Below are 22,172 nucleotides of genomic sequence, written 5' to 3'. Positions count from 1 at the left end.
ATTTTATTTTTATATTAATATTTGTTTTTCTAAGAATCACATGTTAAGAACCTACCATTAATCACACAAAAATCTTAACTCAAAAATACTATCTCTTACCTATCACTTTTACAAATATATTACTTAAATATTCCTAAGATTTATTTCTAAGATACTACTAATAATCATGCTCTCAGATACCCAATTGGAATTTTCCATATACTAATAACAAATATAAATGCATGTCTCTTCGAAATCGGACATGTTGGTTTATTTTATACTTGTATTTGTTTTCTTTATAATATAAAAAAAAACTTTTGTTGAAAATAAAAAGAACTTGTTGAAAAAATGTCGAACTAACATGCTATGATTATAGGAATGCGATTATTCTAACAAGAAGAATATGCTTTTGGATCTAAAGAGGTGTGCTATTCTTTCGAGAAGGTCTAACCATTTTTCTGTTACTAAATAATGTTGGATCTTGACTACCCATGTTTATTCTTTCAATTCTCATTAAAATCTCATTTAAAAGATCTTTTTGATATCGGACTAACGACCTTACATTGAAGAAACCTAAGGAGTCTTGACTTGTAGGAGACTTTCATCATGGACCCAGCACAAGATTGAAGAAGATACAAAATAAAGCAACCTTATAATGTTTACATGAAGCTTGAATGAGAAAGAGCACTACTTGGTCTTGTATTCTAGCATTCTTCTTGATGGATTTTCTTCACATGCGTTTCGGCAGAACATATTGTACACGCTCTTCTTGGCATAGGTGCTGCAGTGAATCACCACAGAGTGAAAACACAAAATCAGATAAGCGAAAAAAACAGTGACTGTGTGATACTAATTTTGAAACACAAAGCAAAACAATGTGTTGCTAAGTCTAATTTCAAACCATGAAGATAATATATCACCACTGCTAATCGTTTACCTGCATTTCCTCAGGGAGTGGCTCTGAGACCGCAAGAGTGTAGCAACCAGGAGCAAACTTCCCTGTCAAAATTTAGCAACATCATACAATCCATCATTCATTGGAGATCTCATGGTCACTCTCTCTTTAACACAAAAAAAAAAAAAGAGATGTGCTGATGAATGTAACAGCAATCTAACCATCTATAATCTATCCTAGTATTATAATTGGAGAATAAGAGCACATTAATGGTAAGAAGAAGCTTACGCTTATTTGCTGAGCTCAAATAGGAATAGTTAAAGAGAGCGATTAACATACCGATTCTTAACCACCTAGCAGCCCAGCTTCTACTTGGATCCATCACAGAGATTATACTGCAAAACAATCTTAATATCAGTAGCTGGGAATATAAAGATATCAACTTAGAAAAGGAGACAAAAGCCACTAAAACTATCTCACTTTAACTTGTAAAAACTACTATTAAAGCAGCAAGCTTTGGGATATTTTCCACCAATTATGTAACAATCGAATCACTAATTCAGAAAGAATGAGTTCAAACTCAGCTCAGAAACAAACAATGTAACATTCAGAAAGTAGTCTAATTTCATCCTTAAGCCGAAGAATCACTCCAAGTTGAGAACTTTTCCACAACTATACAATAAAGCTAAAATCTTTTGAAACCCTAGAAGCAGTGAATTGAAACAGTACCCATCAACGCAAAGACTTGCCTAGGGAAGAATTCTAAAGTAAAGGTTTAGAATTGATGAAATACCCATTGAAATTAGGGGTAGTGACCTCCACGATACGCTCATGATCCTCTTCCATCTTGAAGAAAGGGCAATTCTCGCAACCAGCGTCCCTGAACTGTTTGAACCAAAAAAACACCCAGCTTAGAAAAGCAAATCAAACCCTAAAAGAAGAAAGAAACAGAGAAAGAATAGTAAATAAAAACCTGGTCATAGGTCTTGACGAGTCGGCAACGAAGACAAGCCCTAAGCTCATGGCCGAAACTAGTCGGAATCTGAGCTGGTGCGCTTCCCATTATCGTTTGTTTTCTCTCAATCTCTTCCAAAATCCCAGTTTCTTCTTAAGTTCTTCTTCCAAGAGGAGTCTTTTCCTTAATTGGGCCGTATTTGGGCTTTTATTTATGGGCTTTAAAACCATATCAAACAACACTTGAATTCTTGTTCAGAGTCGGCAACAGTTACTATAGATTTTAGTGCTAGAGTGTTTTTGTTATAGAATTTAAAATTTTAAAAAGTTGAAAATTGTGTCTTTTAGAAAATAAAGTTTTCTACAGCAAAAAAAAATAAATTATGGAAATATTTTGGCCGTGAGAAAAAAAAGAAAAGTCAAAACTTCTAAATCTTGATTGGATCTATTTCAATACTTTAGAATTTTTTTTGCTTTGTAAAGATTCTAAATCACTTGCCAATCAGGCCCTTTATTTATCGCCTTGAGCGCCAAAAGTTCAATTCTCTCATTCTTCTTCTTCTTCTGTTCTTAGATTTCTCTTCTCCTGCATACTTCTCTCTCGCTCTATCTTCTCTCGCTCTTTTTCACACTTGGCTTTCTGATTTTCCCGTTTCCGTCTCTCTCTACCCTTCGCAATCGCTAAATCCAAGGAGGGACATGTTGATGATCAGTGCCGGCCCGGCAAGTTTGGGTGCCCTAAGCAAAACTTAAAGCTCATTAAAAATATTTTCTTTTAAATTAGATTTTTACCATTAAAAAGAATGTTGTAGTTGTCTCTAAAAGGCCACAATATTTTTAAAAGGCCCTACTAAAATTATTAAATATAAAAACACTTAACAATTTTTAGGTAAAAAGGTCCTCAAATTTTGAGGCCTAAATCGGTGGTTTCAGTGGCTTGCCCTCTGGGCCGGGCCTGTTGATGATGCCCACAGATTCCTTGAGAAAAATATATTTTCTCTTGGTGTTGACAAGGATCTCGCCACTTATCTCGGATTGAGAGTTCTATCAGCCCATGAAACTGCCATTCCAAGGACCGACGCTGTGGAGAAACAGCTAAAACTGTTTCCTCCTCAAGTTATAATCCTAGAAAGGAGGTTGGAGATTCTTTTGGAGAGGACCCTTGTTCGTGAGCGGACATATTGTGATGTACATAATTTTCGTAATAGGGATTTGTCTATATTCTCTAATCATCATTGTGGGAATAAAATGTCTTCTAAGACTTTACATGTAATAAGACATATCTTGATGATGTTGTGGTTTAGTCAGAATTTATGTGACTTTACTAATATACTTATGAACACATCCATTAAGTTCTTTCTATATGTGAACCGAGCTCGAGTTTAATCGGTTCCAAAACTTTTTCAAAACTCTTTAGAAAGTCAGAATGTAGTTTCAAATATTTTTTTCGATAACCCGTTGCAATAATTGTAAAAAAATTATTTTTTCTTTGAATATAATTTAATGAGATATGAAGTGTGTGAGTTGGAACCCAACATATGGCACAACGTAGAACCGACAATACCTCTTCGTAAATTGCAAGAGCATACATGAGATATGAAATGTGTGAGTTGGAAACCGACTCATCTTGATATGTTTGTACAAAATTTTCTCTTTGATTGATCTCATTGTTATTTTTTCTACTGTTTGCTTGCTAAGATACGTGATTTTAATTACAAAATGTAAGACTTTGAGAATTTTATTTTATAAAATACATACTTAATAACAAATATTATAACCTAAAAAAATGGAACCAAATAAACCCAAATATAATGTGTTAATTGTGTTTCAGATAGAAAAATGATAAATCTAAACTATTTAAAATAAAGTGGCAAAATCTGTAAATGCTATTAAAAAAATTGACAATAATTGATTCTAAAAATATTGTTTATGTGGCTAAGTGGCTTGTTAGTTGTTGTTAAAGATTTACTTTTTTTTTTATAAATAAAATTTTAATTTTTTTTTGTACATGTATCTATTTCGCAAACAAAAATGTTTTTTTTTGTTTGTTTTTGTCTAAACGCAAACACAAATCTTAAATAGCCATTATTCTGCCGACAAAAAAAAAAAAAAAAAAAAATAGCCATTATTCTTTATAAAATGTCATATTGGGTGGGTACCGCAGCAGCGCCAAAAGAAATTAGTATAAAAGAAGAAATTGAGTGAAATTCGTAACAACGTTCAATTCTCTGATTCTTCTTTTGCAGCATTTGGGTTTCTCCTGATATTTCTGGGTTTTGCGTATCCATTTCTCTCTCCGGTTCGCAATCGCTCAATCCGATCAATTTCTTGCTGGGTTTTGCATCTTCTCTGGTAAAGATTGAATCTTTCCTCCTCAAGCCCTCTCCTTTTTCTTCTTTGGTTCATTCTTCTTCCAATTTCACGAAATGTATTTTTATTCGATTGCTGTTACTTACGATTGTTCTCTTGTTTATGGGTTTTACTACGATTTTAGCCAGCCATTGATATATCTTGATTTTGAATCGAACGCAGCAAGTGTTACTGATTTTGGTTTGATTCATCATTACTTGTCTAATGTTTCTCTGATCATCTCATCGCTAATTCTCTTCTTCGTCTACTGGATTGTTATATGAATCAGTTACAAGATTGATCTTATATATGTGTATGTGTCTTTATGAATATCGTATTATTGATTTTGGTTTGATTCGGGAAAAGCTCAAAGTTTGATTCTTTTGTTTCTGCAGGATGGATTCTGAACCACCTTCGAAACGTTTGAAGATGATGGGCTCCAAAGGTTTCATCAACGAGTCTGAATTCATTAGGATCATCACTGATACACTTTACTCGCTTGGATTTGATCAAATCGGGAAACTTCTAGAGGACGAGTCTGGCATTCCTCTGCACAGCACTGTCGCTAAGCAGTTTCTGGAACAAGTAAAGAATAGAGAGTGGGACAATAGCATTGCTACATTGCGGGGAATTGAATTGCAAAACGAAAAGGCTGTGATATTCTTGCTACTAGAGTACAAATTCTTTGAGGTTCTCAAGATGCAAAAGGATACTGATGCTCTGGCAACCTTAAGAAAGGAGATGACGCCTCTTGGTTTTAACAAGAAGCGCGTTCATGAGCTCGCATCCATACTAATATCAGCTTCTGCCGAAGATAAAGAAAGTGTGAATTCAGGGTCTAAGGTTGTGGAGACACTGCAAAACTTGTTTCCTCCTGCAACTTTTATCCCAGAAAAGAGATTGGAGTATCTCATAGAGAAGGCCCTTGATTATGAGCTGTTTCTCTGTGAGTGCCATAATATTCCGAATTGTGATTTGTCCCTAAGCTCTGATCATCATTGTGGGATCCATAAAATTCCTTCTAAGACTGTACAGGTAATAAGACTATGCACCAGTCCTCAAATGTTACTTTTTATTGCTTCGTGATGTTGTTGTTTCATTTATGGATGATGTTGTCTGATTATGAGAGTCACATAACTTTTGCTTAATTACTTGTCTTTGGATAAATTCCTGCTTCATGTTCATGATTCATAAGTTACTGGTTTGGCCAGTTTTGTCGTTTGTTGTTGGACTTTCTGTGACTGTATATGTATGCCTTTAACGATATACAACACATTCATTAAGTTCTCTATATGTGAATGGTTCAGACTTTGAAGAACCATACGGATGAAGTCTGGTTCTTGGAATTCTCACATGATGGCAAGTATTTGGCTTCATCTTCCAAGGATAAATCAGCAATTATATGGGAGGTATGTTATGTAAACCAACTGTGGATTGCTCAGAGTGAAGCAAACTGTTTAGCAATATTTGCTGATTCACTTAGATGTGCTTTTTCCAGATCGATGCACAGGGGAAGTTTTCGGAGAAGCATAAACTTGTGGGACATGAGAAGCCCGTGGTAATGGTTTTGTGGAGTCCTGATGATAAACAAGTCGCTACATGTGGAGAAAATGAGGTTATCAGGAGCTGGGATGTTGAGTCAGGAGAATTTATTCAATCGTACGAAAGAAATGGTGTTGGTTCTGTTTCTTGTGGATGGTTTCATGATGGATCAGGTATAATTGCTGGGATGACAGACAGAAGCATCTGCTTGTGGAATTTAGATGGGACTGAGCTAGTGCATGAGCAAGGTCCACGGGAACAGAAGCTTTCTGATGTAGCCATGACAAATGATGGGAAGTGGCTTGTAAGTGTGGACAGTGTGCATGTGATCTCATTGTTTAATAGAGAAACCAGAGCTGTGAGACTGATTACAGAGGAAGACATGATTACCTCGTTCTCGCTGTCGAAAAACAACAAGCATCTTCTGATCAATCTCATTACCCAGAAGATCCATGTCTGGAACATTGAAGGCCAACCATATAAATGTTTTGAATATAATGGCCACAAGCGTAGTCGGTTTATCATCAGGTCATGCTTTGGTGGCTATGAAGACAGCTTCATCGCCAGTGGGAGTGAAGATTCTCAGGTAGAAATCTCTCATTCTCTTTTTCATTACAGAACACACATAAAAAGGACCTTGAGAGAGAGAGAGAGATTGTGAAGAACAGTACTTATCTATCTCTCTTAGAGTCTTCCTGTCACAGAAACATTTTCTTGTGCAAATGAGTGATCTTTCTCTGTTGTGGCAGGTGTACATATGGATCATACGAAGATTACAGAAGGAACCTTGTATTGTATTGCGAGGACACTCAGGAGCTGTGAACTGCGTGAGCTGGAACCCGATTAACCTGCATATGTTGGCTTCAGCAAGTGACGATGGAACCATTCGGATTTGGGGACTTGACACAAAGTTGAAGTGATTCAATGGTAACAGATGATGATGACTTGGACTGCAGATTAGTTTCAATTGACATTCATCGTGTACATATGATATATAGCTTTTAGTGTGGGTTGTTGCATTCTTCATTCTCGTGACGATGTTTTTACTTCTTTTGACCGTAATGGAATAGAGGCTGAATACCAATAGATAGAAAAAGGGAAAATAGAATAATGCATTTGAGACATTTGCTCTTATGTTGTTGCTTCACCTTTCATTTTTCTCATCAGTATTATTTTTCTCTCTAGGGTCATTTTCAAAATTTGACGACCTTCCGATAAAATCTGTATTGACTTTGGTCATTTAACTAAAAATGTATATTCTTATAAAATATACTCGTAAGTCGTAATTAAGAGAAACTCAGTTATGATAATGATGACCTTTATTTGGAGTGCTAACTCAAAACATAGATCAACTGTCTAATAAATTGCTTGTTTCAGATTCAGCGTAAGATTTTCTCACTATATATCTCATTTGTTCCTCTAGATTAACCAGACGATAGACGTCAAAAAAAAAAAAACAAACGATGAACTTTATTAGTATTCGAAATGGGAAAAATGAAAGAAAAAGTACATTTAAAATGGATTGATAAAAAAATGAACTAGTTAGCAAAGGCGGGTGCAGTAGCAACGGCGATGGAAGCCATGGCACCGACCACCGGAAAAGCCCTCGTTACGGCAGACTATGGCACAGTTGTGGCTGGAGGTACACATGTATTTGAAGTGGTGGCTCTTTGACTGACATGTCCTTCCATCACTCCCAATGATCCCCTCTGTTTAATTACACAAAATACAATGCAACATATAAGTATATATATATATATATATATATATATATATATATATGCATTGTCAATCAAATGGTCATGGACCAATAATGCTTATATGTAGAAGAAAAAAACTTACGACATGAGATGAGGACGAGAAGCAAGAAGAAGGCAGTGAAAAACTTGTTCTCCATTTATAATCCTATATATCGAGAAACCTTTTTCCCTTGTTGTATATATGAAATTTTAAAAACGTAAGTGATGAATTGAGCAAGAGCTACATCTCCAAGACTCCATATATATAGAGTTTCAAATGTAGTTTGGTTAGGGTTTCTTTTCTTTTTTGCCACGTAGTGTAGTTATGGTCAAGGATGTGTGGATAAACATATTTATTAGTTAGATACTTACTTAGATGCTATGGTCAAGGATGTGTGGATAAACGATGAATACAAAAAACAAAAAAGTGCAGTCGAATAATAAGATTAACGAGTGAGAATGGTCGGCCAATAATAAGTTAATAACATAAGCTAAAGCAACTATTAATTTTTGTTTTTAAAGTTACTAAAGTAATAGGCCATAATCTAGATCCGAATCATTCTCATAAAGTAAATTTCTTATGGGGAAATGGTTAAAGAGAGAGTGCCAGTCATGTGCGGACTGGTGCTTTGTCACTGCGGGACAACGGGAACTGAAGATGCACAGTTTACCACTCACCACAGCTACCAATTTTGGCTGTCATGTGACTAACATTATTGTACTACATCAGGCCAGATAAATATATATGGGCCTTAAGCCAACAAGAGATGAAATGTTACAAAGGCCCATGAAATGAGGAATGTAAAACCCAAGAAAGTCAAATTTGGCCCAAAAATACAATTGTGGCAATAACTAATTTCTACTTAAAGCGTTACAAATTTACAATTACAAACCATTATTGATTACAGTTTGCAATATACTCTTTAAATAATGATGCTTGTACCAACTACCAAGTGCAACAAATAGATCTCACCATTTTTTTAAATAGATAGTTTAATTTGTATTTGTAATACACGGATCAAGGCGACTTAATCTACAACAATTTTAAAATTTTCAAAAAGAAGTTGCAAAAATTTATATTCTAGCATTTAACTTTTAAATTTTATAAATAAAAAAACAATGATACTTTCGACCCATTGCGTTTTTCCACTCATGATATTTAAATTAAAAGTTACATACACAAAAATTTGAGAGTTATTTAAAAAGGATACAAAACAATGTTATCCACAAGTAATTATTGACCATTCTTTTGAATTTATGTATGAGAAAGTATGTAGCAACCCCACGTGGTTGACAATAGATTTGGCCCATAGTAACGGAAATCAAGTTCACATGAGATGTATCTTTATGGGTCATACATAAATTTTTTTTATTAAAAACCTTATATGACACATTATTATATGATATAAGGTTTGACAATTGGACCATGAATATTTATTGCAACATGAAGAATGGTTATGAACTTATGATTTATGAATCAATAACTGTATCTCATGTGATGGCCGGCTTGACTTGCTCCAAATGTTAACTTTTTTTTTTTTTTTTGGTACAAGAAATGTTAACTTATTGATATAAAAATACAACAAACTTAGTGTAATTAGTAACGTACTTAGTTAGTTATGGTCGGTTGAATACACACATGCATGTTGCAGTAATTTATACTAACCGAAAGTAATGAATGAGTTTTGTCTCTTTTAAACCGACCTCCACCATGCGACGTAGAAGATAAATAATAGTATCCCAAACACGGTTAAATTAGATGGAGGCAAATTTGGTATTACTGAAAATAATAAATTCAGATCTAATGATGTGTATAAGAATATAAATTTATATGATCTACGTAGTAGATTATGCACATAAAAATGAGGTAAACTTTGAAAATTAGTAAAACACAATGAAGGTGTAATTAAGTGCAAATCATTACATTACATGTCTTAATTATTTAGACTAATACGAATGGTGACAAAAGAAAATAAAATTTTACTACTAACCAGATTAATTTATTTTTGAAACTTAGTAAAATTCAGTTTAGCTTTTAAATTATTGGCATAATCTAACGATTTATTGAATAATTAATTAGTACTATGAAACAAGGAAGAGTGGTTTATAAAAATTAATTTACGGGGGATGTGCCTTTAGTCAAGTGGTTAAGTCCACTTGACTCCACCTTCCCCACCGGAGTTCGACTCTACTAAATCGCGTTACCCCGCGTAAGGATTGAATAATTAATTAGTACTATGAAACAAGGAAGAGTGGTTTATAAAAATTAATTTACTAATATCCAATTAGAGAATAATTAATAACCGTTGGATTGAAGTGAAGCTGGTCATCGGAAATCGAGCAACCTCTTCACGTGCCTCACTTCCATACCCATCTCCTCCGTTTACTCCTCCATCATCGATACATACACATGAGTGTAAGTATACGCTCAAGTGTGGGAGTTTTCTCAGATTCCCCCATGAAAACAACGCTTTATAAGATGACCCATTTTCTGAAACGAACTCAACTCCAAGTGTGACACTTTCTCAACGTAAATATATACACACTCACTTGCAAAGCTTGAAATTGGTTTTGAGGAAGAAGAGATGGATAAGTATGAGGTTGTGAAGGATTTGGGAGCTGGGAATTTTGGTGTGGCTCGTCTTCTTAGACACAAAGAGACTAAAGAACTCGTTGCCATGAAATATATTGAGAGAGGTCGCAAGGTTTGATCTTTTTCCTCTTTGGTTTCTCAGAAAAAAGTTTTGAACTTTCTTTGATTGGTTAGAAATTAGGCGAAAGTCTTCAACTTTTGGGATGATTGAGGATTATGATTTGACATTTTGATGGTAATATGTTGGAATGCAGATTGATGAGAATGTTGCGAGAGAGATTATCAATCATAGATCACTTAGGCATCCTAATATCATCAGATTCAAGGAGGTTTGTTGATTTGTGCATAATCTTTTAGTACTTTAGTTGAGATTAAGGAACTTAAAAACAGAGTGATTTTGTAGGTGGTTCTGACTCCAACTCATCTTGCTATTGTAATGGAGTATGCTTCTGGAGGAGAGCTCTTTGAAAGAATCTGTAATGCTGGTAGATTCAGTGAAGCTGAGGTGTGATATATGCTCCTTTCTCAAAATCCTATCTTGGTTCTTTATACGATTTTTTGACAAATTCTAGATATATGTTTCTCCATCTTGCTATTTTCTCAGGCTAGATACTTCTTTCAGCAGCTGATTTGTGGCGTGGATTACTGTCATTCACTGGTATTTTATTAACATAACTAAACCAAATCTCATGAATGTGAAAAGGAAAGATCTTTGCTTCGTTTTGTGTAATCTTTTATATGTTTATGTAGCAAATATGTCATAGAGATTTGAAGCTTGAGAACACACTGCTTGATGGTAGCCCTGCCCCGCTTCTGAAAATCTGTGATTTTGGTTACTCCAAGGTCATTCATTCATTCATTAGTCTTTTTTTCTTCTTTTGTTTCATTTATGGTTCCCAGTTTTACTTAGATTTGATCTCATAAGTCATATGTTTCCATTTCTTCTTGTGTAGTCATCTCTGCTTCACTCTAGACCTAAATCAACTGTTGGGACTCCAGCTTACATCGCACCTGAAGTTCTTTCCCGAAGAGAATATGACGGAAAGGTAATGTTATTCATGTCTTCTTCAATGGTCTGATCCTTATTTGTCACTTGTTAATGGAACTCTTTGGTGTTTGTGTTATGTAGCATGCGGATGTTTGGTCCTGTGGTGTGACTCTTTATGTGATGTTGGTTGGAGGTTACCCGTTTGAAGACCCCGATGATCCGAGAAACTTCAGGAAAACAATCCAAGTATTAACCAACTCCTCAAATTCTTCACAGCAGTCTTTTTCACTTCTTCTACTAAGTGTTTTTGGTGTTGTGAAAATGTTCTGCAGCGTATAATGGCTGTCCAGTACAAGATCCCGGATTACGTTCACATATCGCTGGAGTGCAAACACCTTCTCTCTCGCATATTTGTCACTAATTCAGCTAAGGTACTTTCTCATCTCTCTGAGTTTAAGCTGTCTTTTCTATGTTTCAATCTTTTGATGAGATGTCATAAATTTATGCAGAGAATCACACTTAAAGAGATCAAGAAGCATCCATGGTACTTAAAGAACTTGCCAAAGGAGCTTACAGAGTCTGCTCAAGCGGCGTACTACAAGAGAGAAACCCCGAGCTTTTCCCTCCAAAGCGTAGAGGACATAATGAAGATCGTTGGAGAAGCAAGGAGTCCAGCCCCGTCTTCTAATGCCGTCAAGGGCTTTGATGAAGATGAAGAAGATGTGGAGGACGAGGTGGAAGAAGAAGAGGAAGAGGAAGAGGAAGAGGAGGAGGAAGAAGATGAATACGAGAAGCATGTCAAAGAGGCGCATTCTTGCCAAGATCCCCCCAAAGCTTAAGAAACTCTCACTCTGTTGTTTAATATTCAATCTCCTTGTATCTTTACGTTTATGTGAATTCCAAGTTTCAAAATTTTATCTACGCAATTGACCAAATCAATTAGTTATCCTAAAAAATTAAGATAACATTGAACATTCGGCTCAATACATAACCAGTAACAGTAACAACAACCTCTGTAAATAAGTACCTTAGTGAAAGGAAGTACCTTTACTCGTATACATAACCAGATATTTCATGAATCTCTGAAAAAAAAAATGTCGGAAAAAAAAAATGTCTTTCCTTATCTTCATAGCCATAGAGAGAAAAAAAAAAACTGAAACTTTAAAGTGTAGTTTTATACTTTCTTGCCCTGAAATTCTTGGAAAGCTACTATTTTTGAAGATGAATCTCTGTGAAAAAATGTGTCTTTTCTCATCTTCATAGCCATTAGCCGTAGTAGAGAAAAAAAAAAAAACTGAAACTTTTTGAGTGTAGTTTTATCCTTTCTTGCCCTAAAATTCTTGCAAAGCTACTATTTTTTACATGAATCTCTGAGAAAAATGTGTCTTTTCTCATCTTCAGATCCTTACACCAGCAAAAAAAAACCTTATTTGGATTTTGGGTTTCTTCTTCGCAGCTCTGATTAGCTTTATAGAACTCGGCTCATTATTTCCATTTGTAGAGGTGGAGATTAATTGGTCGAGTCGGGAGAGTGATAGGAGGCAGCTCATCATCGAAAGCAAAGCTCGAGCGAGTCATAGAACGTTCCACAGCTGCTTCTTCTCCAAACAAATAGCCAAACCCACCCTGGAGAGTCAAGTACCCTGTGAGCTCATCGAGGACTCTGCGAACGATGATTTTGCGTTCAACATGCTCACCAATCTCACCAACCCGAGCATAGGACAAGCCTTTAAACGTTATGTAGACATTTGCACTTTTGGCTAGGAGTCTCTCATTGGGCGGCTCCACCACACCTCCAATAGTTTCTATAGCCACTCTCACAATTTGCAACTGGGACAGAGAGCTCTGCAGGAACAACAGTTTTGAAGGAAAAGAAAAAAAAAACAAGTGATTATTAATTAAAAAACAGTGCCACTCATGGTATATATGTCAAAAAAAAAACAGAAAGATAAAAACTTACATCTGAAATCCACCTATCATTTGTACAAAGTGCAAGTTCCAAATATAGACGAATCCAGTCATTGTCTTGCAACTCTGAATCCTTGAGCTGCAAAAGTAATTAACCATATATCACTCGGTAGTTAAGCAAAAGCAATAAAACATGATACTGTGTCTTAATCTTACCACAGTAAATCGTAGTATATCATTGAAATCTGACGGCCAATAAGGCAAACTACCATCACCATACGACGGTCCAAAATTTATAGGTTTGGGTGATTCCTTGGGGGTACCTTTGCAACAGTATTATTATTAATCAATCAGCAAGTGCGATTTTAATTATAATCGGACTCTTATAAAACAAAAACTTTATTTACCTTGAGGCCTAGCAATATAGCACGTCAAATCCAATATGCCATAACAATTTTCACCAACTTTAACCTGAAAGGTTGCGAGCGAAGTGGTAGCTGGATCGCAAGCAGCCAAAGTTATGTAGTAATCGGACAGGCAATTCATGGACATGTTAAATTTCTTTAGGTGGTGTAGCTGGAAATTTGTCCCCTGGTAGATTTATTAAGAAATAAATTATTGAACATGTTGATATAAAGTAAGCACCAAGAGACTAGCTAGGTTCTTATTTTTTACCTTGGACAAATTGTAACGATGAAGCCCCAATCTAGCATAACGCTCGACCAAGACAGGATTAGGATACCTAGTATCCTCGCGTTGACAGTCGTAACGAAACAGTCCACAGATACCATGTGGTTCTGAGACATCCTCGATATCAAAACCCTAATATAATTTTACACTAAGATGTTATACAATTATACATAATATCGAAACCCTAAGTTAAGACCAAATCAGTAAAACAGATTTAAAAAATAAAAAAAATCAACCCACCCTAGAAGCGAATCGAATATTTTGGAACACATCAACCTCTAACCAATAAAAAGATACAAGGATTACCTCGGAATGATTCACTTGACGCCAATACTTGCTCAGCGCACGGAAATACGCACCTTCATCTTCAATCCGAATCGCCATGTTCTCCTTGTGGATTACGCATCTTTTTTTTTTTTTTTGTATTTCTCGATCTAGGTTTCTAAGAGCATCAGCAACAGTCATACCTAGCAAGTCTCTAACTATTAAAATATAGGGAAAATGGAAAAAGGAGGAGAGAGTGATAGAGGCGCTTCTTGTTTTAGGTACTCATAAAAAACGTTTTTTACACATGTCCTTTTACAATTAGTCTAGTTGAAATACTTTTTAATAAATTATTAATATAATGTGTGTTCACACAAAATTGTGTTCACATGGAAAAGAGAAACTCAAATTAAGAGACGGAACGTTGGGAAAGTTGTGAAACCTCAGGCCCGGGCCTGTCCATTACTTGTTCTATGCCACCAGGCAGATATAGCCCAATATTAAATTACTTTTTTTTACTAATGAAAGAGTTACTTTTACAGTGAGCGTAACCTATACAATTGGTCTTTTGGTAAAAAAGATGCAACCAAAGATTCAGAAGCCTCATGAAACGCTTATTTAGTCTTCTCGCAGTGATAAAGTTCTTTATTTTACGGTCGATGTCTCTGAAGATCACAGAATATATGACATAAGCATGGTTATGATGCAAGCCGTTACGCTGCTTCCAGATGGCGTAGATGACGGACTGAGCAGTTAGCTTCCTCAGTTCTTCATTTTAGTCCAGGAGAAGAGTTCAGACCATGACCTGAATTGAATAGCATGCAGGTTTAACCTTGTGTTAACTGCATTCCAAAGGTCACAGGACAACAATAAGTGATCTCTAGTCTAAGGAAAAAGAGAACAGAGGCCACATGTTGTTTGTATATGCATTCCCCAAGCAGCAAGTCTTGACTTTGTAGGAAGACGGTCCATGGTTGCAATCCACATGTTAAAAGCGTGCTTTGGCGTGGATCCCTTGAACTAAACAGAACCCCACCAGTCAACCCTCATTCTAGTAATAGACCAGGTATTCCAAGAAGAGAACCCATTGCAGCTTTTATTCTCCACCACCCAGTCAAAAGAGTCGGGTCCTTTGTCCCCAGTAGGTTGGCTTACGGTAGTTAGGTGAATATGCAAACTCAAACCCTGCTCCGATCTCGGGTTTGCAATTTTTCAACCTTCAAAATATCACACATCAAAGACCTTAGCATTCAATGGCACTCTCAGAGTTCTAGACCCATCAATATCAACATATTTGATAAGAGAACCAAAGGGATTCCAATTATCAAACCCAAAGCTAGCATTTCTACCATTCCAAATGTTGCATTTGATGAATCTCTCAGCCGTATCTCTCAACCTGAGCTGACACTTCCAGTTCCATGAATCATTTGCTTTTTCAACTTGTTTCCGGAAACTAGTGATAAAGCTGCAGTTATGGTACTTATTTCAAGCCACCCACAAGGATCCGCTATTTGAGAAGAGTAGCCAAATCATGCGCAGTCACAAAGTTCTATTCCAAGCAGCAATCCTCCACAACCCCAGACCACCTTCATTTTTTGGCAAGCAAACCTGATACCAAGCAACTTTAGCCATTCCTATTTTGTCAAGGCTACCAGACCACAAGAACCAAGAACACAAAGACTCAATGTTTCTGATGCATTTCTTAGGCAAAATAAAAGTAGAAATCCATAAGTTGATCGTGCCAGAGATCACAGAGGCAATAAGTTGGGCTCTTCCTGCGAAAGACACAGACTAGAAAGCCCATGAGTTGCATCTAGAAGAGATCTTTTCAATCAAAGGTCCATACTCATCACCTTTTAACTTCCTACTCATCAATGGCAGCCCCACATATCTAATAGGTAGATACCCAAAGGTGAACCCATAGCTTGCCAAAGCATTGGATTCATGTTGGTTCGAACCTGCGTGGAATAGTTGAGTCATCTCTCTGTTCATATGAATCCCAGACCAGCCAGGCCAGCAAAATCTTCCAAAGTTTCATATATACCACGCAGAGAGGAGCTCCCACCATTAAAGAAGATCATTAGTTGGGAGACCTCCAGGGCTGAGGTTCTCAAATGGTAAGAAATATAGCCAGAGTCATACCCTAAGTGTAACAGTCTAGAGAACACCTTCATGGCCAACACAAACAGATATGGAAACATAGGGTCGCCTTGACGCATACCTTTAGTGCTTGTAAAGAAACCTCCAAAGTGCCCAGTGACCACATTGGAGAAGCTAGCAGTGGAGATTTCCTGCTTAATCCAACCAATGAACTTTTCTGGCAGGTTCACAGCTCTTAATGTAGAAATGATAAAGTCCCATCTTAACGAATCAAAAGCCTCCTCAAATATACCTTAAGCATTGCACTAGCCTCAATAGCCTTCTTAAAATAGTCATGGACAATCTCAGCAGCAAGGTGCACAATTTCCAAAAGTAGGTGACCATGCATATAAGCAGACTGTGAGTGACTAATGATGGGGGGAGGATATCCTTGAGACGCCCAGCCAACAACGTGACTAATGATCCTTATTTGTCACTTGTTAATGGAAGTCTTTGGTTTTTGTGTTATGTAGCATGCGGATGTTTGGTCCTGTGGTGTGACTCTTTGTGTGATGCTGGTTGGAGGTTACCCGTTTGAAGACCCCGATGATCCGAGAAACTTCAGGAAAACAATCCAAGCATTAACCAACTCCTCAAATTCCTCACAGCAGTCTTTTTCACTTCAGTTCTTCTACTAAGTGTTTTATGGTGTTGTGAAAATGTTCTGCAGCGTATAATGGCTGTCCAGTACAAGATCCCGGATTACGTTCACATATCGCAGGAGTGCAAACACCTTCTCTCTCGCATATTTGTCACTAATTCAGCTAAGGTACTTTCTCATCTCTCTGAGTTTAAGCTGTCTTTTCTATGTTTCAATCTTTTGATGAGATGTCATAAATTTATGCAGAGAATCACACTTAAAGAGATCAAGAAGCATCCATGGTACTTAAAGAACTTGCCAAAGGAGCTTACAGAGTCTGCTCAAGCGGCGTACTACAAGAGAGAAACCCCGAGCTTTTCCCTCCAAAGCGTAGAGGACATAATGAAGATCATTGAAGAAGCAAGGAGTCCAGCTCCGTCTTCTAATGCCGTTAAGGGCTTTGATGAAGATGAAGAAGATGTGGAGGACGAGGTGGAAGAAGAAGAGGAAGAGAAAGAGGAAGAGGAGGAGGAGGAGGAAGAAGATGAATACGAGAAGCATGTCAAAGAGGCGCATTCTTGCCAAGATCCCCCCAAAGCTTAAGAAACTCTCACTCTGTTGTTTAATATTCAATCTCCTTGTATCTTTACGTTTATGTGAATTCCAAGTTTTAAAATTTTATCTACGCAATTGACCAAATCAATTTGTTATCCTATAAAATTAAGATAGCATTTGAACATTCGGCTTCAATCCATAAACAGTAACAGTAACAACATAGCTCAGGTTTGAACATAGTGAAAGGAAGTACCTTTACTCGTATACATTACCAGATCTCATGGTGCTATATTCTAAATTCACAACACTAGAGAGAGAGAGAGAGGGAGAGAGGGAGAGAGCGATAGAGCCGCACACACAACACAAACTTTTTCCATCTGTAAATTACCAAAACCTAAAGAAACGAGCGTGAAAGAATACATATATATGATGATGAGAGCTTTGGTTTGTTTCAGTCACTGAAGTCTACGCTTCCACTGCGTGAGCTGCTGCCATCACGGCTATGCAAAGAAAGGCCTCTCATATGACCTGGTAAACCTGAGGCACCGTCAACTTTCTTCTCCTTGAAGAATTTTTCCCTCTCAACGTGTTTTGCAGGTGGTGGTGGAATCACAACAGGTGGGGATTGCGAATGGCTATCACCACCGCGTGATGCCTCCTCTGATGGTAAAGGACGAATAAGTGGACGGTTAAGTCTTTCGTTATGGATTGCTGATCCAGGTAAGCCTTGTGGAGGTGATGGCTCTTCTTCATCCTCAGGCCTTGCTCTAGCTTTCCCTTTTCGCAATCTGCAAGCATATTCACATGGAACCTTAGTCTTAGCATCAAGGATACCCATTTCTTATTCTAAGAACCTTATGAGGCAATCAACTTTGTAATTTCCGATTCGAGATTGAGTAATTGGGGGGACAGACCTTCTGAATAACTGCTCAGGCTCCTCTTCCTCATCTTCTTCCTCAAGCTTAAGATGGGCTCGGTTAGAAATGGAGCTGCTTGATTCGGTATTTGCATTAGAAGCCTTTAGCTCGGGTTTATTGTGACCGTTTGAGATAGGACGGATAGGTTCGAGATTGGAATGATATCCATTGGATGTAGTAGACCTGCTAGGAACTGTGATTCTGCCAGACAGCAAATCTTCATGTCTATTGAGAATTCTCTGAAGTTGCTCATTCAATTCAATTGCTTTAGAAACTGCTTTTTCATCCCTGCATAAACAAAATTGGTTGATATACTTGAAAAGAAAAATTCTTTAAACATGCCCTCTAAACCAAGAGAGAAAGGAGATTTGCCTCGATGTCATGACGAGGTGCATTACGCGCTCTTTCTGAAACGAACATTGCTCGACAAGATCAAGAGTAAACTCATCTTTTGCCCCCTGGATGGACAAAAGTTGATCAAACTGGAGTCATTCTCAGGTTAAGAGATTTGAAAGGGAGCCAAAGAGTGTCTGTTTAATGAAGGTAACTATACAAAGTCAAGAGGTATTTTATATACCTCAGGATTTTGAGAATCGACTGCGTCAAGCACTTCCTTTAAAACTTCTAATGCGGTACTAGCCTTTTGTAAAATGCTATAAGCAAAGAGATAAAACAGCATAAGGTCTCTAAACATCAGCTAAAAAATTTAGATAACTGACATGTGGAGAAGAAGATACCTCGAAGGAGAGACAGTTTGAGATTCTCGCAGCTGAGTAGTAGCAGGCCCTTCACTTCTAGCAGATGCAAGTTGTTCATTGAGCGTATTTCTCGGAACAGCTTCAGCAGTGACCACAACTGGTGTAGCATTAGGTCTCTGGGTAAATTTAACTCCTGCGTGCTGGAGGAGACAGAAGATAACAAAAAGAAAAGCTCTGAGTCTTATCTAACATTGCTTCTTCAATAACAGAATCACGGAATTCGAATGTTCTTGTGTTAAACTCACCACTAAATCATAGTATGCTGTATAATACTGAGGGAATTTCCCTGAAGCGCCACCAAGGGAGGTTTGAGTTGCATCAAGAAGAAGAAAAATCCTCTCTCTTACAGGCAAATCCGACTAAAAAGTGTTCGAAAAATGCAAACCAAACAATAAACTAAAACAAGCAGATTAACTCTCAAATTGGTAGAGAAGTAGCATCCTGAAACAGAGATGAACATACTTTTTTCTTTACTATCTTCACAAGTGTAGGGAGTACACCTGTATCTATAACCTGCTTATGAATATTCTCTCCAATATTATTCATCAACATCTCCAGCAACTGCGGGAACAAACAAAATAACAGTTTAAGTTACCAAAACGTTGAAAAGTATGACATTCTCATAAAGCATGATTCTATAGTTTACGATAGATCTGGACCAGAACCTACCTGGACAGCATATAATTGAGTATTTGCGTTCTTGCTTCCCAAGCGTTTTTTGATAGCCTTGATAACATCTTTTGCTTGCCTGTCCACAACAGAAGAACTCATTACCCGAAGAAAAAAGTAAAAGTATGTCCAAGACGATGCAAAAGTAAAGTGTTTATTTATCTCAATCATTGAAGATGATTAAACATCATACCAACAACAATTTATAAGTTGGCAAAAAAATATCACTTTTTACTAAAAGAAAAAAAGTCTGGCTCGTCATACCTTTCATCTCGAGCAGCTAATTCACAGATCTCAATGTTCTTGGCCCAGTCCACATCTGCAAGCTTCTCACTTGTTGCAGAACTTACAAGCTCCGCAGCCATATTTTGTTATCTGTATGAGCCAGAGATTAATTATCACCAAAAGATTCTCAGCATGACCAACCACAACACTTTTTGCTGCTTTCAAGGTCAGATACTTAGTTCATGCTAATCACAAGAACAGCAAAGAGGACAGATATATTAAGCCAGAACATCAGAAACAGCCAAAATAAAGTGTGGTCGATCAGCATATAAAGGTTTTACAGCATTAAAAGGTTATTGCAGCTTCTATGCATTGATTGGGAGCTAAAGATCAGTAAGAGAACCTACATTTGACTGTTCTATAGGCTTTCCTTCCGCGTACAGATTCGAATACACAATAGCTACAAAGCTGCAATCAATGAAAGGGCAAAAGAAATTGAATGTTACTATCATATGACTATATCAGCTGGATTCAGGACACATGTATTCCAAAATAAGCAAGTCTAGACATAGCCTAAGCTCCTTCTCTCTCTTTCTATTCTTCCCTCTAACTCAATCAAATTCCGTGAGAATCCAAAAGATAATTAAGAAATACAAGAGAAAAACACTTAGCAACTGGAGAGCTAAGAGAGAAAAGCTTTCAACTTACACTTCCTAAAGCATGAAATGTTCAGAAACCAGTCGATCTTAAAGCCAGAAACAAATGTCTAAGAAGAAGTTGATAGAGTAAATGGAACACGTAAGAAGATTTCTTCCCTCCTCCAATAAAAAAGTTTTTTTTTTTTATCATTTTCTCCAATTTTAGTGTGTCTCTGTATCAAAGAGATGACTAAACGATAAAGGTCCCTTGTGATCACAAACAACACATACCCAAACCCCCAAAACCCAAATCTAGGAGAGAGACAGATACAAACACGATCACGAAGAAGACGGAACAAATCAAATAAAAACGGATACTTTGATCCAATAAAAGAATCTAGCTGTCGATAACAATCTGAACCCAAAAATAGATCTCCAATCAAAAAGCAAACAGGAAACAAACAATCAAGTGGATAACGAAAGAGTGAACCAAAAAAAAAAATCCCCTTAGTCACCTGAGAAGACGGAGAGGATAACGAAGGCAATAATAAGAAAGTTAAGAAAGAGTTGATAAACCCTAATCAGCTTGAGCATTTCACAGATACGTGAAGAAGAAGGAGAAGAAGAAGACAGAGCCAGATCGGTAACACAGAAACAAGGAGAAGAAAAAGGACGGAGCCTTTGCGCCTCTTCTTTGGCAAATAGATTAATTCCTTAAAATCAGATTAGATTAATTCCTTAAACTAATCGTAAACAACAGTGATTTTGTACTGACTAATATAATTAGAGATTAAAATAAATAAAAAAAGGTAAAAAAGAAGAAAAAATCAAAGGCTGAAGCAGCAGAGCACCGCCATGAGAGATCTGTCTTGGTAAAGTATTGTTGGCGCGGGGAAAGAGAGATTATATTAAAGTCACGCGCTTGTCTGCTTTAACCAACAACTGACAGCCTGGTTGACTGCCACGTGTTTTACCCCTTTCATTACGACACATCCCATCCGATAAAATCTCTGTTTTTTTTTTTTTTTTTTTTACCAGAAACGTCCCGTGATTTCATTGGTATTACAGTATAATATAAAGTCTCTTTTTTATAGTTTGGATTTGGACAGAAAAATGCTACAATTTTGGAACTTTTTTTATTCTAGCAACTTCTTTTACTTTGATATTTGTTTTTTTGCCAATTTTTTTTATTTTTTCGACAACATGTTTTCTAAAATAATTCAGTATCTGTTACATTTCATATAGATATTGTATTTCTAAAAAAAATCCATATCGTGTAAAGGCATTAGACAAAATCCATAAATTCTCTAGTTTAGTTCAAATTTTTTGGTCTGGTAAATAAACTGAAAAGCTACAAAACAAAACTATTTTGTGGTTGTATGCGTTCAGCATATGCATTTCATTATCATTATTTTTTTAGAGAGAAAATTCTATAAAAAAACCTAACTATTTAAAATTGGCAAGAAATTTTTTTTTAACTTTTTTCGTTCTCCGAAAAAAATCAAATCTATTTTATAGGAGTAGTTGACAAAACAAACTATTGTTTTGTTTTCCAATTTCTCATCGTCTCCGTTAAAGACGTTAACGGCGTCAACGACACCGATACTATTTTCGGAAACATTCCTAAAACTTAACCCAAGTTATTTAATTTTGTTAAACAAATATTCGAATTATTTTTTCGTTACCAGTAAAATACACATATCAATATTTTTCTTTTTTTCCATTAACAACAGTGGCGGAGGCAGCCATTGTCTTGGTAGGGGTCAATTTTTATAGTAAAACTAAAAATC

General features: G+C 36.6%; 7 protein-coding genes across 9 annotated transcripts; 3 read left to right on the top strand and 4 right to left on the bottom strand.

Moving 5' to 3' along the window:
- Positions 1-469: 469 nt before the first annotated feature.
- Positions 470-1,981, bottom strand: LOC9302642 (transcription elongation factor SPT4 homolog 2). The gene is made up of 5 exons (XM_002864815.2): positions 1,848-1,981; positions 1,668-1,759; positions 1,214-1,269; positions 917-978; positions 470-760 (listed from the first exon to the last, which is right to left on the bottom strand). Exons 1-5 carry the CDS (start codon positions 1,935-1,937, stop codon positions 710-712), a joined length of 351 nt encoding a protein of 116 aa, XP_002864861.1. The 5' UTR covers positions 1,938-1,981; the 3' UTR covers positions 470-709.
- A 1,977-nt stretch (positions 1,982-3,958) lies between these two features.
- LOC9300936 (WD repeat-containing protein 26 homolog) lies at positions 3,959-6,987 on the top strand. Its single transcript, XM_002866522.2, has 5 exons — positions 3,959-4,180; positions 4,573-5,212; positions 5,485-5,586; positions 5,676-6,305; positions 6,469-6,987. The coding sequence occupies exons 2-5, from the start codon at positions 4,574-4,576 to the stop codon at positions 6,637-6,639; spliced, it is 1,542 nt and encodes a 513-aa protein (XP_002866568.1). The 5' UTR covers positions 3,959-4,180; position 4,573; the 3' UTR covers positions 6,640-6,987.
- Positions 6,988-7,072: 85 nt separating this feature from the next.
- LOC9302640 (defensin-like protein 6) lies at positions 7,073-7,790 on the bottom strand. Its single transcript, XM_002864814.2, has 2 exons — positions 7,562-7,790; positions 7,073-7,428 (listed from the first exon to the last, which is right to left on the bottom strand). Exons 1-2 carry the CDS (start codon positions 7,614-7,616, stop codon positions 7,262-7,264), a joined length of 222 nt encoding a protein of 73 aa, XP_002864860.1. The 5' UTR covers positions 7,617-7,790; the 3' UTR covers positions 7,073-7,261.
- Positions 7,791-9,812: 2,022 nt separating this feature from the next.
- LOC9300935 (serine/threonine-protein kinase SRK2H) lies at positions 9,813-11,985 on the top strand. Its single transcript, XM_002866521.2, has 9 exons — positions 9,813-10,163; positions 10,306-10,380; positions 10,455-10,556; positions 10,656-10,709; positions 10,802-10,894; positions 11,005-11,097; positions 11,181-11,285; positions 11,372-11,470; positions 11,549-11,985. The coding sequence occupies exons 1-9, from the start codon at positions 10,044-10,046 to the stop codon at positions 11,876-11,878; spliced, it is 1,071 nt and encodes a 356-aa protein (XP_002866567.1). The 5' UTR covers positions 9,813-10,043; the 3' UTR covers positions 11,879-11,985.
- An 80-nt stretch (positions 11,986-12,065) lies between these two features.
- Positions 12,066-14,072, bottom strand: LOC110225176 (UPF0725 protein At3g19520-like). The gene is made up of 6 exons (XM_021014204.1): positions 13,944-14,072; positions 13,623-13,769; positions 13,355-13,538; positions 13,164-13,270; positions 13,000-13,086; positions 12,066-12,884 (listed from the first exon to the last, which is right to left on the bottom strand). The coding sequence occupies exons 1-6, from the start codon at positions 14,019-14,021 to the stop codon at positions 12,525-12,527; spliced, it is 963 nt and encodes a 320-aa protein (XP_020869863.1). The 5' UTR covers positions 14,022-14,072; the 3' UTR covers positions 12,066-12,524.
- Positions 14,073-16,335: 2,263 nt separating this feature from the next.
- On the top strand, positions 16,336-17,310 carry LOC110225811 (serine/threonine-protein kinase SRK2H-like). Its single transcript, XM_021015823.1, has 4 exons — positions 16,336-16,356; positions 16,514-16,618; positions 16,711-16,809; positions 16,888-17,310. Exons 1-4 carry the CDS (start codon positions 16,336-16,338, stop codon positions 17,221-17,223), a joined length of 561 nt encoding a protein of 186 aa, XP_020871482.1. The 3' UTR covers positions 17,224-17,310.
- Positions 17,311-17,365: 55 nt separating this feature from the next.
- LOC9302639 (TOM1-like protein 2) lies at positions 17,366-21,263 on the bottom strand. Of its 3 annotated transcripts, none has more exons than XM_021014150.1 (11): positions 20,898-21,261; positions 20,152-20,212; positions 19,784-19,894; positions 19,520-19,598; positions 19,313-19,411; positions 19,096-19,209; positions 18,830-18,990; positions 18,670-18,745; positions 18,465-18,550; positions 18,090-18,380; positions 17,366-17,963 (listed from the first exon to the last, which is right to left on the bottom strand). In XM_021014150.1, the coding sequence occupies exons 3-11, from the start codon at positions 19,882-19,884 to the stop codon at positions 17,627-17,629; spliced, it is 1,344 nt and encodes a 447-aa protein (XP_020869809.1). In that variant the 5' UTR covers positions 19,885-19,894; positions 20,152-20,212; positions 20,898-21,261; the 3' UTR covers positions 17,366-17,626. The 3 variants fall into 3 exon arrangements, with proteins under 3 accessions (XP_020869809.1, XP_020869812.1, XP_020869817.1); XM_021014153.1 differs by lacking the exon at positions 20,898-21,261 and adding an exon at positions 20,453-20,891; XM_021014158.1 differs by lacking the exon at positions 20,152-20,212 and having other exon boundaries at positions 20,898-21,263.
- Positions 21,264-22,172: the final 909 nt, after the last annotated feature.

The sequence above is a fragment of the Arabidopsis lyrata genome, assembly GCF_000004255.2.
Source record: "Arabidopsis lyrata subsp. lyrata unplaced genomic scaffold ARALYscaffold_8, whole genome shotgun sequence".
In the NCBI taxonomy this organism is placed as follows: Eukaryota; Viridiplantae; Streptophyta; class Magnoliopsida; order Brassicales; family Brassicaceae; genus Arabidopsis; species Arabidopsis lyrata.
This window is presented reverse-complemented; position numbering and strand designations above follow the sequence as displayed.

Excerpts from the sequence above, each read along its gene's own strand:
- LOC9300936 (XM_002866522.2), top strand. The coding sequence starts at position 4,574 with ATGGATTCTGAACCACCTTCGAAACGTTTGAAGATGATGGGCTCCAAA. Across the intron at positions 5,213-5,484 it reads TTCCTTCTAAGACTGTACAG|ACTTTGAAGAACCATACGGA; the intron begins GTAATAAGACTA and ends TGAATGGTTCAG. Across the intron at positions 5,587-5,675 it reads AATCAGCAATTATATGGGAG|ATCGATGCACAGGGGAAGTT; the intron begins GTATGTTATGTA and ends TGCTTTTTCCAG.
- LOC9302642 (XM_002864815.2), bottom strand. The coding sequence starts at position 1,937 with ATGGGAAGCGCACCAGCTCAGATTCCGACTAGTTTCGGCCATGAGCTT. Across the intron at positions 1,270-1,667 it reads ACTACCCCTAATTTCAATGG|TATAATCTCTGTGATGGATC; the intron begins GTATTTCATCAA and ends ATTGTTTTGCAG. Across the intron at positions 761-916 it reads CACTCCCTGAGGAAATGCAG|CACCTATGCCAAGAAGAGCG; the intron begins GTAAACGATTAG and ends GATTCACTGCAG.
- LOC9302640 (XM_002864814.2), bottom strand. The coding sequence starts at position 7,616 with ATGGAGAACAAGTTTTTCACTGCCTTCTTCTTGCTTCTCGTCCTCATC. Across the intron at positions 7,429-7,561 it reads TCTCGTCCTCATCTCATGTC|AGGGGATCATTGGGAGTGAT; the intron begins GTAAGTTTTTTT and ends GTAATTAAACAG.
- LOC9302639 (XM_021014158.1), bottom strand. The coding sequence starts at position 19,884 with ATGGCTGCGGAGCTTGTAAGTTCTGCAACAAGTGAGAAGCTTGCAGAT. Across the intron at positions 19,599-19,783 it reads TTAGCTGCTCGAGATGAAAG|GCAAGCAAAAGATGTTATCA; the intron begins GTATGACGAGCC and ends TGTTGTGGACAG. Across the intron at positions 19,412-19,519 it reads CTCAATTATATGCTGTCCAG|TTGCTGGAGATGTTGATGAA; the intron begins GTAGGTTCTGGT and ends TTGTTCCCGCAG.
- LOC110225176 (XM_021014204.1), bottom strand. The coding sequence starts at position 14,021 with ATGGCGATTCGGATTGAAGATGAAGGTGCGTATTTCCGTGCGCTGAGC. Across the intron at positions 13,539-13,622 it reads ATCGTTACAATTTGTCCAAG|GGGACAAATTTCCAGCTACA; the intron begins GTAAAAAATAAG and ends TAAATCTACCAG. Across the intron at positions 13,271-13,354 it reads CTATATTGCTAGGCCTCAAG|GTACCCCCAAGGAATCACCC; the intron begins GTAAATAAAGTT and ends ACTGTTGCAAAG.
- LOC9300935 (XM_002866521.2), top strand. The coding sequence starts at position 10,044 with ATGGATAAGTATGAGGTTGTGAAGGATTTGGGAGCTGGGAATTTTGGT. Across the intron at positions 10,710-10,801 it reads TGGATTACTGTCATTCACTG|CAAATATGTCATAGAGATTT; the intron begins GTATTTTATTAA and ends ATGTTTATGTAG. Across the intron at positions 11,098-11,180 it reads GAAGAGAATATGACGGAAAG|CATGCGGATGTTTGGTCCTG; the intron begins GTAATGTTATTC and ends TGTGTTATGTAG.
- LOC110225811 (XM_021015823.1), top strand. The coding sequence starts at position 16,336 with ATGGACAATCTCAGCAGCAAG. Across the intron at positions 16,619-16,710 it reads ACTTCAGGAAAACAATCCAA|CGTATAATGGCTGTCCAGTA; the intron begins GCATTAACCAAC and ends AATGTTCTGCAG. Across the intron at positions 16,810-16,887 it reads TTGTCACTAATTCAGCTAAG|AGAATCACACTTAAAGAGAT; the intron begins GTACTTTCTCAT and ends AAATTTATGCAG.